This window comes from Mizuhopecten yessoensis, unplaced genomic scaffold (assembly GCF_002113885.1).
Source record: "Mizuhopecten yessoensis strain PY_sf001 unplaced genomic scaffold, ASM211388v2 scaffold443, whole genome shotgun sequence".
NCBI classification, from domain to species: domain Eukaryota; kingdom Metazoa; phylum Mollusca; class Bivalvia; order Pectinida; family Pectinidae; genus Mizuhopecten; species Mizuhopecten yessoensis.
The window spans coordinates 190,377-205,062 of NW_018403549.1; the positions used below are offsets into that span (position 1 = coordinate 190,377).

The 14,686-nt window shown below is 37.1% G+C and overlaps 2 protein-coding genes across 2 annotated transcripts in view; one reads left to right on the top strand and one right to left on the bottom strand.

Annotated features, from left to right (window-relative positions):
• Positions 1–314: 314 nt before the first annotated feature.
• LOC110449326 overlaps positions 315–14,686 on the bottom strand; it is a 33,587-nt gene continuing 19,215 nt past the window's right edge. Inside the window, exons 5-6 of the mRNA XM_021496110.1 lie at positions 11,717–11,775; positions 315–2,479 (exon numbers count right to left, since the gene is read on the bottom strand). Coding sequence (XP_021351785.1) covers positions 1,166–2,479; positions 11,717–11,775 — 1,373 coding nt within the window. The 3' untranslated portion in view covers positions 315–1,165. The remainder of the gene's footprint in view (positions 2,480–11,716; positions 11,776–14,686) is intronic.
• Positions 5,085–8,567, top strand: LOC110449335. The gene is made up of 2 exons (XM_021496122.1): positions 5,085–5,139; positions 6,378–8,567. Exons 1-2 carry the CDS (start codon positions 5,136–5,138, stop codon positions 7,169–7,171), a joined length of 798 nt encoding a protein of 265 aa, XP_021351797.1. The 5' UTR covers positions 5,085–5,135; the 3' UTR covers positions 7,172–8,567.

Below are 14,686 nucleotides of genomic sequence, written 5' to 3' on the forward strand. Positions count from 1 at the left end.
TGTAGTGGAACAGGGATTGTTAAAGGGACTTGGTCGAGTGTAGTGGAACAGGGATTGCTAAAGGAACCTAGTTGAGTGTAGTGGGACCGGGATTGTTAAAGGGACCTGGCCGAGTGTAGTGCGACAGGAATTATTAAAGGGACCTGTTCGAGGGTAGTGGGACAGGGATTGTTAAAGGGACCTGGTCCAGTGTAGTGAGACAGTGATTGTTAAAGGGACCTGGCCGCGTGTAGTGGAACCGGGATTGTTAAAGGGACCTGGTCCAGTGTGGTGGAACAGGGATTGTTAAAGGGACCTGGTCCAGTGATTGTTAAAGGGACCTGGTCCAGTGTAGTGAGATAGGGATTGTTAAAGGGACCGGGTCCAGTGTAGTGAGACAGGGATTGTTAAAGGGACCTGGTCCAGTGTAGTGGAAAAGGGATTGTTAAAGGGGCTTAACCTTATTTTGTTGTGTTCAAAGGTATACAGTTAAGTATTTGGGTAATAATAATCATTGTAGCATTGAACTTTATTTATTGAGGATATTAAACCTGTTTAGCAGAGCTAATCTTCCACAGGGTCCTCTGTTAGTAAAAGGGTTAGTTAAAATCCTCATGTAATAGAAAATAAATGAGCATTCAAATTATCATCACAGTAAGCATATACATAAAAGTAGTTGAGGTTATTAAACTACTAGAATTAGACTAAATTTATATATACAATTTAAAGGTCATTTACATTTACACTATTCTAAGCTGAGCCAATATGGTATTCAGTAAAAGACCAAATGTCTAAATTGCATATATGCTAATGTAGCAAAAACTAAAAATGGACAGCATACACGCTAATATAGCGTAACTAAAACCATAAAAAAGCTATATTAAGAGGTTTTTTTTGATAAAAATAAAAAAGACTCAAACTGTATTCCTAATGCTTCCAATCCTATTTTGTTTGAATTAAGGAAGGGAGGATGCACGTCGTGTTTCTACTGTTTAGCAGTTCCGAATGTGGTTCCCTTCCACCACCAACTGTTTTGGATAAAAGGAAGTACGATGTTTTAGTACTTGTATGAAGTTTTGGGAAGCTGATCTTGTACGGGTGTCATTATAATAATTGAACTGTGTAGATAGGTGTTCAGGTACAAGATTATTGACACATTTATACACACTTACACCACTTTTAAATTTCAAATAATGGCGACTTGGAGTTTCCACTGGCAAGTCTCGTCAAATGAGTTGTTGGCTACACTCAGTCGCGCGTCATCTTTTGCATTTTCCATTTTGACAAAGCAAGTTGGTCGCTTCTTTGATGAAAACATGACATTTCCATTGGATAGCCGTACGATGTTGAATTTGACACGTTGTTCTGCTTGGGTCGTTCTAGAAGCTTCTAAGAGATCTCCATTCATCTTCCACGTAAAGTCATCATGTTCACAGAGATGTATTGTGAAATCTCGATTACCCTCAGATTTCATCAAAAATTTCGTTTCAGTATTTTCCACGAACGTTTTGACGCGAACGTATCTTGTCACTGTGAACAGCTTTCTAGTATTAGGAGAACACCGAAACATCGCAAACCTGTCGTTAGAGGCAGACACAACATTCCAGTGACGATCTATCAAATCACTTAAGTCGGGACGCGATTCCAGTTGCTGACTGAGCTTTGGCCATGTTTTATGATTGAACAAGGCAGAAACACTTGCATCTTTCGCTTCAGGTTCATGAAGAACTTTCAAAAAGGCTTCTTTGATGTTTTTGAAATGTTCTCGTCTCTCAAGATAACTTTCTGTTATATTCTCGGGAACTCTGTTGTTGGCGAGTATTGTAACAAGGTAGTACATAACAAACTCTCTCAAACAGGACAGAACACAATACAGATCAATGTGGGCGATGATAGCATTGCACCTTTGTAATGTATCCTTTTCATTTTCCTCTGTCTCTTTCTTTTCCTTCTTTCCTGTCTGCTTGGTTGCTTTTCCATTTTGAAGTTCCTTTATTTTGTATTCAAGCACTCCAAGGAACTCGGTACCCGTATCTCGCGGTACCTGACCTAGCACTATACAAATTTCATGGTCGTTGAGTTTCCGTTGGTGTATGGCCTTGAGATAGTGAAGAGAGGAAGATAAAGCACTATACACAGCAAATGTTTTTTTCTGAGTGTCGTCGTCAAGATAAGTCTGCTGTTCAATTACCTTCATTTTGGATGACTTTTTGGAGAGAAACGTAAACAATATCAGAAGTCCTTTGATCCCCACGGAGGCTAAGGTAAATGGGAGACCTAATGGCATAAGTTGGCCCATCAAATCAAGAACTCCTGCGATAGCATCAAAAATCTTTTCTGGATCTTTGATAGCTTCACAGAAACGTTGCTTTAGTTTACGTATACCTGCTTTTTCGAAACGTTGGTCGCTAGCGGGGTTTTGTAGATTATCGAGACTTTCCTTCAATCCATTGATTTGGAGAAGTTCGTTTAATTTTCTCTCATCTTCTTCAGTTGCCATCTGAAATATCCCAGATTAAAGAACATAATACACGATAATCATATTTTATTGTCACCTGACTATAAAGGACAGCATGTACCACATAAATCCAGTATGGATTTGGAACCGTTAATGGATATAATGATAAAGAAAGTGAAATGACCGACTTTTTGTTGCTTTTTTCTGTTAGTTTTAATGATTCCCGTTCTATTGCAAAACATTACAAAACGGATCGGAAACATTTTTCCACCATGACTAATTTTCTAAAAAAAGCACCTAACAGGAAGCAAGTCTAAATCTAGAAAATAAGGTTGGTCAGAAAAATCAGAAATAAAATTCATTAAAAATTTGTGCATTGGAGCAGTTCACTGCAATATCGTAATCATTTATATTGTTGTCGCTTCGTATTTTCCTTCTCAGATTATATAAGCTATATGACCTGTACCAGATAAACCCACAGAGTAGAGGGACAGGGATCCTTATAAATCACAGTACAGAGGGACAGGGATCGTTTAAAACCATAGTGCAGCAGGACGGGGATCATTCAAAAACAAATTGCAGAAGGACAGGGATCCTTTAAAACCACAGTGCAGAAAGACAGGGATCCTTAAAATGATAAAGTGAAGAGGGGCTGGGATTCTAAAAAAAAAACACACAGTGAAGAGGGACAGGGATCCTTTAAAAACAAATTGCAGAGGGGCAGGGATCCTAAAAACCACAGTGGAGAGGGACAGTGATTCTTTACAACCACAGTGCAGAAGGACAGTGATCCATTATTAAAACCACAGTGCAGAGGAACAGGATCATTAGAAAACACTGGTAGTGGGACAGTGATTCTTAAAAAAACAAATCGCAGAGGGACAGGGATCCTTAAAAAGCACAGTGCAAAAGTACATTGATCCTTAACAACTAGGTACAAAGGGACAGGGATCCTTAAAATCACATTGCAACGGGACAGGGATCCTTAAAGTCACATTGCAACGGGACAGGGATCCTCAAATAGATATGTTACATTTTATAGCGTCCAACCTAATTCTAATTGTAAGATAGTGTATGCTTAATACAATCAAGGTATTACAGAAGAAGCCATTCTCCGTAAAACTTTACTCAAACCAAAACAGGTGGATTTGATCACCAACGCCATAATCATATTCTTCCACACTTACGACCTTGAGGTCAGTAGACCGTCGCGCTACCGCGTGTGCCAGCATGTTAAAAGTATCACGTTACATTGATAATGATCATAGAATGTGCTGAAGCTCCTATACTCCGTGTAACATTAAACAGAAATCGTCTCTGTAGTGGACGTGCTGAGGTGTTATCATATATCTTAGGATAAATACGTTTTCACACGAAACTATCTATTATACAAATATGAACGACATCTTTTATGCGACTCCCTATTGTAATCGTGCCGGAGTAACACCAGTAGTCGGGCAGGTGGCCCACATATTACCCATTGGGGTATCGATCCCAACGTGCCGTGGACAAAAACGAGGGAGCTAACAAAATTACAATAAAATGGAATCAATTACGTGTCGTAAACGATTTTATAATTGGAGATCATTTTCATATATATCAGGAACGCTTTACCAATTGAGAGACCTGATCGCAAACGATCGACCAAGTCCACTTCCGCTACATCTTTCCTCCTTTTTTTCCAAGTCTTCGCCCTCGCAGAAACAACTATTTACAACCCAAAGTCAGGTATCCCCTTGCACAGCGTTCTCCCAATGCATAATACAAGGGTTGACAAAGTCACCAATTTTGTTTCAGAAGAAAAAGAAAATGTCAACGCCAGACCAGGGTTCGAACTCGGGACCCTCCGAGCTCTATACGACGACGATCGACCCAGTCTAGTTCCGCTACAAATCTGTTATCATCTTCTTTAGAAGAGATATTGCATTAGAGTTAAGGGGAATAGGGAAGTTGTAGTGACATGGTTCGTTCAGCATAGTGATACAAACACAATATATTAAGATTTTCAAGTTGCGTATATGCAATAATGTTGTGATGGCGAGAAACGCGCGGCTATGACTTTCGTTAAAGAAACGTAAATAAAGAGATAAAACCTGTAATACACTAGCTATACAACATCGGCGATGTCAAACTATAAATAGAATAGCTGTTTACCTTACAACTGTGTGAGGAATTTCACTGTATCCTGTAATCTGTCTGATGTTTGAAATGCTGCACAGATTTGTTGCGTTTTGTCGGATGAACCTCCTAGATCTACCCTACCTAAACTTCCCAAAGATTGTTTGAGTTAATAGCGGTGTAAATAAATACTTCCACACCCCTCATCCTGCTCAGTGTAAAACCTGTTCTACAGGTTGTGATGCAAGGTCAAACAATCTATATTTAGGTACGCATTCATGCAATGCAAATGACAAACGCTTCCCATTTTCCTGTCACAACGACCGATTCGAAAGTAATGCTTATTTTTGTTTTGTTTTCTATAACCAGCTATTTTTTTTGAAGAACACATTTTTTTTTATTGCACAATTTTGACGTGACTGTTAATTCCTTTAGACTTCAACTGACGAGAAACCTCAAAATCGGTTGATGCTGATTGAAAGAGTATTTGTGTAGACGTTGCAATCGATCAGTCCAAATAAATGTTACTTGGTAACGGGTTACGAAGCAGGACTGTTAGAAGATATCGGGTGGGACATTGATGGGTGAGTTAAAGTCTATTTTATATCATCCTCGTATTTACATTTCAGGTTGTCGACATATGTGTCATGTTATTCTTGAAAAACAATTGCAAGATGTTACCACACATAACACGTAACTTGTTAAGACATTTGTGACTGACCTCGTTTTGATTTGAATACAAACTTTTCCTGTGAACATGTTCACGTGACCTGGAAGCTTGAACGTTTCAGTGATGAATGGAGGGAACAAGTTCATAGAAAAACGTGTGTTGTAGTGCCTGTATTAAACCATTAAAGATTCATGTGCCACTGTAAAGAACTGTAACTACACATTGAAACTATTAAAGATTCATGCGCCACTGTAAAGAACTGTAACTTGCCAATATGACTATAGCTTACAAGTTTCTGAATAGAAAACCATACCTTATGGGACACTTATAAATTATTTATAGTGAAATACAATGTAAACAAGATATATCAACAGCAGTTTTCTGAGTTTAAAAAGATCAGCGGGGCTAAACCAGGATTCGAACCACAGAACCTCGGAATTCGCTATGACCGAGTGAGCCACCTATTGAACGGAAGTCCCTTCGCTCAATTGTGATACTGTTTGTATTTAGTTAACAGATCCCCGGGTAAAAAGTGAAATATAATCGTATTTGTCTTCGTCAACGGTCAGCATTCTTTCATAAGTATTATACGTCATTAAGGCGCTTGTTAAACATCTGATTTCACCCATTGAGAGAGCCTGAACCTAAGTGTTTATCTTAGATGGCCAACAAAACATCCTTGTCCGATTACTCTTGTAAGCAGAAATTAATACTCATGTTATTTTTCCATAAAGGTGTTGATCCCATTTTAATGTATACATGAACAAAAGGTCAAAGGCCACTAAGGTCGCGGCGCAATATCTGGAAAGACAAAACATGAAGGCACTGTGCGCAGCACAATTTCGGTTGGGCATTTTTTGTCTTAAAAGTGTATCATAAATATCGAATTACTTCAAATATAATTATCATTTCCATGATGTGCTAAATCATTTACCATTTCAACAGTTCATATCTTACTGGCTATCGTTGAATCAGTTTATCATAGTGTAGTTCAATACAAAAGATATGAAAAGGGACTAGTGATTTGAATGCAAACCTTCAAAGCAATGTTGGAAGAAAATACTATAATGCTTCTTCAATGTGGGAAGAAAATACTATAATGCTTCTTCAATGTGAGAAGAAAATACTATGATGCCTCTTGTTTGTTTACAGTGAAGTATATCGATATGGCAACGGCTTCAATCGAAGAAAACAAAGAACTTTCAGAGGCATTTGACGTTATTCACGAATATCCAAGGAACCGCTGCGAGGAAAGCGACGAGATCGTACAGGGATTAACAGCTTTATTTGAAAATTTCAACAAGGATTCGAAAGGAACACCCGAGATTATTCTTAAATCGGTCACTTTGGCACGAGTGTTTAGTTTCCCAAAGATAAGTCCTAAGATTGCTCGCTCTCTACTCGTGGTTTTTCGTCATGTCTGGAAAACTTACTCGGATTTCTACAGTGTCCCTGAGCATGCCACACTTAGCAGTAACCTGAAGGCAAATGCCTTTGGCTTCCTGTGTAAACTAAAGGACTCGTTAAGTTGTCTGATTTCGCTCAACGGAAACAACTCTGATCCAAAACGGATATCAACTGCATGTTCCGAAGTTCCACCATGTGGCACAGGAAACGAATTTCATGCTGAAGTGCAGTCTGAGATTCAGGAGTTGAAAAAACAGAAAAACAAAGAAAAAAGTGAAGAAACTGAAACTCGATATCAAGCAATAGTTGATCTCCTTGACTTGCACTGCAATCTTGCAGTTTTGAAGGAATTCGTTTTTCTTTATATAGTCATTCTATGCATTGCAAATGGAAATTCGCAGAATACTGCCGAGGGTTATTTTAAGGTTATTGAAGGTCAACGTATGGACAGGGATTCTACATTGAAGATACTTTTTGAACCAGAAGCTGAATTCGCTGGTGTTTCTGCTGTATTTATGAACGGCGATTGGCCGATGTGAAAAATGCTAATCAAAAGGAGTCTTTCATGTCAACTTGAATACTTAAACAGATTAGCTGGGGAAAAGGTCATAATAGTATCTTCTGAGGATAAAACGTTTGCAATGTTTCGACATCCATCAGGAAAGATCATACCGTTCACACAGAAGAAATATCTACGTGTGTTCCAGGACAAGCGCACGCTGTTTATCATGGAAAAGGAAACTGAAGCGAACAAAACTTACTTCGTGATTCGTCTTGATAGGCAAAGGGAAATGGCGTTAATGATCAATGACAATGCGAAAGGAAATGCAATGGTGGACACAAACGTGCCTGGCGAAAACGGCCAGTTCAACCTGGTGCAATTGGCTAATGACAACGTAATGCTTTCATGTGTGAAACATCCCACACGCTTTGTTACTATGACTAGCGCTAAAGATGACGCCTGTCTTGAGACAAAGAACAGCGGAGCTGGTTTGAACAGTCAGTGGAGTATAGTCGTGTTACAGAACAAAACAATCGAGAAGCCAATGATATCTGTCTTCTTAAAATGCCTGTCCGACTGCAGGCAAAACACATAAATAGTTTCACTTCAATTGTTGTACAAACAGTAACTTCATCTTAATTTCGTGTTAGCTATCAGTGTAGCGTGACTTGACCAGGGTACACTGGTGTGACTAAGTAGCTCGGATGGTCAGAGCCACAGTACTACGACCAGAAACCAGGGGTCGAATCCTGGCCTAGCCCAGTTGGTTAGAGCCACAGTTGCATTTGTACACTCGGAACACCATCTATATTTTTTTCACCATTAATTTTATTAATGTTTCCCATTAATGTTTCACAAGTGATGTTTTTCTTTTAAGATTAGGTTTATTAAAGCTGTACACATGCCGGGAAAAGTATCTGATTTAGAGTTACTGTGTTAAGAGTCTGAATATGAGGACTAATATAATATCTCGCTCATTTCGGGGTGAAAGGGAAATCTCAGCCCGAGAGGAAAGATTCCTGGGTTGCCAAACACGAGGCTTTGGCGAGTGTTTGGCAACTAAAGAATCTTTTCCCGAGGGTCGAGATTCCCCTATCTCATTCTTAAGGGGTGAATGATTCTTGTTTCTACTACCCTGTTCACCTATTGTGTATCATATAAATAATGTAGTGTTAAAGTTAAAGGCTACATTTAGGGTTGACGTGACGTTGATGAATGGTTGACGTAATGTCATGTCCAGGGTAAGAGAACATGGGATCAATGGTAAGTGCATTAAGACAACATGACTGTAACTGAACTATATATTTTCAGTTATACAAGTATTAAATGTTATTTAACAGCGAACAATAAAACCAAAATATTCCTTGTTATGTCGTGTAAAGGTGTTTTAATGACATGCATACCAAAAACGGCGACTGTCTTGAAGCAAAGAACATCGGAACTGGATTTAACAGTCAGTGGCATATTGTCAATTGCCAAGTTTATCTCGACACTTAAATCGATTTAACATTATCGACCAGATATTTAATATTCCTTCATCGCGGTGTTTTGAAGTAGAATACAATACTCAGAGTCACAGGTAGAGATGTCAAATCGAATCAGGTTTACATCTTCAGACAGCCTTCACAGTGTGTATAATAAAACATCTGGAAAATGACGAGTTTAATTGCTTACGGAATCTCAGTGTGAATCAGTATGCTTGTATCTTCGTTCAGTGGACTAGATGGACATTAAGTATAAGCGACGCCGATTTGTTCGTTTTAAGATCCCTATTTCACAGCAGAGAAAACCCTTAAGAGTTCGACGTCAGTTTTTGGACACACAGTAACCTCCCCTTAACTTTATTTTAAATGGAGTTGTCAACGGTAAACCGGTTACTCGGTTGGAAGACCACGATAACAAAACCATTAACCGAATAATCGGGCATTCATTTACTCCCTTGAGGAGAGCTATGCCTCCCTTGCTTAGACTTACAAAACTATCTATATATGTTTTTGTACTCTATTGTAAATATTGACAAAGAGATGCTGACGACGCCATACAAAACGGAACAGATTTTGAAAGGCAGCGAGAACACAAAGTTGTGATATATGCTGAGGTTAAATGCGCTTTTACATGCAATATGTACACACTTGAATGCGCAAGCATGTCTTAAAACGTTTGCCGATTAAATTGTGTTGTACAGAACAATATAACCACACATTATCAGTGCAGATACTTATTAGTTAATCCCGTCTTACTGTATTTCAACATTTGTTGTCCATGAAATATACTTACTGAGGATACATGACACCATTTACTGCGTTTAGCTTGAAAATGTGATGAAACCTTGAGCTGGAGAGCCATTGTTTGCTGACACTTTGGGGAAAGACGATTAGTTCCGTCTTTTCCTGAATAAGCTTAAGCATGTTGGCGTTCATCCAGATACTGATATCTGTCAGACAAACTTCCAGACTTTATGAGACTATTCCAACTGTTCTGTGGTACATTGTATTAGTCAGTAGATTTTTCCAACTTGTAGATGACTTCTCCAAATAAATCATATTTCGCGCGGTTGACTACAAGGAATGAGCGCGAAATAGTTTTCTCTAATGGTTAGCCCAGTAGGTGGCACATATGTATTGACATGACAGGCACGTGCAGCTGCTGGCAAGTCAGTTCAGGGCAATGCACTGGTCAGGACGGACGGTTTAATTTTTCATTAAAGTTTCTTATATATACTATGTACATTGATTCTGATAGTTATTGACCAGGACGATGGAAGTGTTTGTGTAAATGTTGTGAACTTGATAATTAATTGGCATCACTGGTGCAGGCCGGTGCGTTGTGAACAGCCTATGAGTGTTTGTTGTTGCCACCTGGGGTGGGTCATTGGAAAACATACATTACATATTTACAATTGAGCTCAGGTGTTGGCACGAAAGATAATATACATTAAGAAACAAACAAATTGATGAAACATATCACAGTGAAATTCATGAGTTGNGGGTGGGGGGGGGTTAAAGAGAGGTGAGGGTATAAATAGAGAAACAGAGAATTAATCAAATCTTCCCGACCCACCTAATTTTGAACTTATTAAGCAATTTTATTATTACAGAGTAAGTTTACATCAATAACACCATCATGCCATGCTAAATCTGTGTGAAATAGTCTACGTAAGTTCTGATATAGGGTACAAAAAGGTAAAAAATGATCAGAATCTTCACAGGGATGCCCACATCGACACTCTGCTGAATCTATTAAGTTGGCTATAAAAAGATCATAGTTGAGTGGGCTTGCTCGGTTTCTTAGACGACAGTGATTAAGTCAACATTGACTAAACAAAGAATAGTTCTGGTGAACATTGATAAGGGAATTTATTATCAGAATATAATCCATCATACATAGGTAAATGTGTTTATATACAGGATCCTTAAACATAGTTTAGTTTTAAATTACATCTGAGTATTACATCTGCATCACTGACCAACTTATGCTGTTGACTAGAGGTTAGGTGAAGACAATTCACGATGATATTTATTGGCACGGATAGGAAGGTGATTGTACAAGTTTTAATGGTTTTTGAGGGTTCCCACTCAGTTCCAGGTTCAAATGTAACCTTATTCAAAGCAGATGCAAGTACGTAGGCCACATTGACAGAAGTTCAACTGTAATGTATCATAATGCAGATAGTGGATTCAAACTATCGTTACAGATTTATTAGTTCGACCGACCACCTGGTCAAACCTGTTTGATTTGGCACATGTACAGGTAACATATCAATCAAGTAATAAATCAGGGATCGGTGGCCATGTTCCAATTGTAAGCACAGCATTAACATGTCAGCGCTGCGACGAGAACGTTCCGTGTTCCATACTGATCTACCTGGTTTGGTGCCTAAAGTTTTTGACGGGTGCATGCACATGTTTACAGGACAGAAACTCAATCATCGCTATAATGTGGTATATCTAAGTACAAATTGTCTGTCAGAGGTGACTACAATGGTCGCACATTATGAGTACTACCCGTTACTCAGTTATTAAAAGCTGTCAATTTGAAAATAGATGTGTTTGAGCGAGCTTCGCGAGGCTATTATGGAATGTGTAGTCATACCAGTGGGTCACGAAGCAATGATTAAATCAACTGTTGCTGATGCTTACTATCTGTCCTCAAAAACATTGATACCGGCAATTATGTCATGGGTTGGCGATTGCCCGTACCTTAGTCGACGCTGCGGAATACATATTTTAGACGAGAGTGTTTAGTCTTAGTAACTACGATGTTACTATACGCAAGCACATGCACATGACATTATTTATACCTGTAAGAAGGATAAAAGAAATTTACCCAGAGTCGAAGGTATTTTTCAAGTGCACCCGACTTCACAAGAATTACCAAAATATTTCACTCCAATTTTTGGAAAAGGCTGCCCGGCCTTCACAGTGAACAGTGCATAGTGTTTAAACATTTTTTATTGCAAAACAAGGCTTAGCCAGACCAGGAGAGGTCAGTTGGACAAATCTGGGGACCTGTCAGATAAAACTTACAGACCAGGTGATAAATATCTCCTTACTAGAGTGACAGTACAGTGTGATGAACTTACACTAGCAGGGCTTGGTAGGATCATCTGGCTCGACTGTGATCGCTCAGGAGTGTCATTTACTGGATGGAAAGAAAAAATATTTCAGTGATATACTAGTAAGAGGCCCACAGGGCCTGAATTGCTCACTCACTCACCTGATATTAATCTCAAACTTGTTACCTTAAATATGGATTAAAATAAATCTAATGGCAAAATATCAGGATATATGTCTCTAAGTTATTAAAAAGAACCTGTTTAAAGATTTAAACACATTTGAACCATGTAATCTTGCAAGTCTAACAAGGTCATTCAATTAAACAAACTTTATAGCATCCCAGCATGCAATTTGCAAAATATTACCACCCAAAACTTATACTTGGGTAATACTTTATTATAAATGTAACTTATACTTGGGTAAGAATTTATTGTATATGTACCTTATACATGGGTAAGACATTACGATACATTTACCTTATACTTGGGTAGAATTTACTGTAAATGTAACTTATACTTGGGTAAGAATTTACTGTAACTGTAACTTATACTTGGGTAAGAATTTACTGTAAATGTAACTTATACTGTGGATTTTTTTTACTGAACATATAACTTATACTTGGGTAAGACTTTACTGTACATGTACCGTATACTTGGGTAAGAATAAACTGTACATGTACCTTATTCTTGGGTAAGAGTTTACTGTAAATGTAACTTTTTCTTGGGTAAGAATTTACTGCAAATGTAACTTATACTTGGGTAAGAATTAACTGTACATGTACCTTATACTTGGATAAGAATTTACTGTAAATGTAATTTATACTTTGGTACGAAATACATGTGCATGTCACTTATACTTAATTAAGAATTAACTGTACATTTAACTTATACTTGGGAAAGAATGTTCTGTGCATTTACCTTATACTTGGGTTAGAATTAACTGTAAATGTAACTTATATTTCGGTAAGACTTTACTGTAAATGTAACTTATACTTGGGTAAGAATTGACTGTATATGTACCTTATACTTGGGTAGGAATTTAGTGTAAATGTAACTTATATTTCGGTAAGACTTTACTATAAATGTAACTTATACTTTGGTAAGAATTATCTGTACATGGAACTCATACTTGGTTAAGAATTTACTGTACATGTACCTTATATTTGGGTTAGCATTTAAATGTAAATGTGACTTATACTTTGGTAGGAATTTACTGTACATGTACCTGATACTTGGGTAAGAATTTACTGTACATATAACTTATACTTGGGTAAGAATTAACTGTAAATGTAACTTATATTTCGGTAAGACTTTACTGTAAATGTAACTTATACTTGGGTAAGAATTGACTGTATATGTACGTTATACTTGGGTAGGAATTTAGTGTAAATGTAACTTATATTTCGGTAAGACTTTACTATAAATGTAACTTATACTTGGGTAAGAATTATCTGTACATGGAACTCATACTTGGTTAAGAATTTACTGTACATGTACCTTATATTTGGGTTAGCATTTAAATGTAAATGTGACTTATACTTTGGTAGGAATTTACTGTACATGTACCTGATACTTGGGTAAGAATTTACTGTACATATAACTTATACTTGGGTAAGAATTAACTGTAAATGTAACTTATATTTGGGTAAGAATTAACTGTACATGTACCTTATACTTGGGTTAGCATTTAAATGTAAATGTAACTTATACTTGAGAAGGAATTTACTGTAAATATAACTTCTACTTGGGAAGGAATTTACTTTACATGTACCTTATACTTGGGTAAAAATTTAGTGTAAATATGACATATACTTGGGTAAGAATTAACTGTACATGTACCTTATATTTGGGTTAGCATTTAAATGTAAATGTAACTTATACTTGAGAAGGAATTTACTGTAAATATAACTTCTACTTGGGAAGGAATTTACTGTACATGTACCTTATACTTGGGTAAGAATGTACTGTACATGTACTTTATACTCGGGTTAGAATTAACTGTAAATGTAACTTATACTTGTTTAGGAATTTACTGTACATGTACTTTATACTTGGGAAAGACTTTATTATACATGTACCTTACACTTGGGTAAAGATTTACTGTTAATGTAACTTTTACTTGGGTAAGACTTTACTGTAAATGTACCTTATACTTCGGTAAGAATTTACTGTAAATATAACATATACTTGGGTAAGAATTAACTGTACATATACCTTATACTTGGGTTAGAATTTAATGTAAATGTAACTTATACTTTGGTTAGAATTTACTGTAAATGTAACTTATACTTGGGTAGGAATTTACTATACATGTAACCTATACTTGGGTAAGAATTTACTGTACATGTATCTTATACTTGATTAAGAATTAACTGTACATGTACCTTATACTTGGGTCAGATTTAACTGTAAATGTAACTTATTTTTGGGTAGGAATTTACTGTAAATGTAACTTATATTTGGGTAAGAACTAACTGTAAATGTAACTGATGTTTGAGTAGGAATTTTCTGTACATGTACCTTAAACTACGGTAGAAATTTACTGTAAATGTAACTTATACTTGAGCAAGAATTTATTGTAAATGAACATTATACGTGGTGGGTTAGAATTAGCAGTACATGTACCTTATACTTGGGTAAGAATTTACTGTAAGTGTAACTTATACTTGGGTCAGATTTAACTGTACATGTACCTTATATTTGGGTAAGAATCTACTGTACATGTTACTTATATTTGGGTAAAAAAATACTGTAAATGTAGCTTATATTTGGGTAAGAATTTACTGTACATGTACCTTATACTTTGGTGAGAATTTACTGTTAATGTAACTTATACTTGGGTAAGAATTTACTCTACATGTTCTTTATTCTTGGGTAGGAATTTACTGTAAATGTAACTTACAGTTAGAATTACGCCCAAGTATCCACTTTTTGTGGCACGAACGCAGGACGCACGCTTCCCGAACGGAGACGAGCCGCTATACGACCGCAGGACGA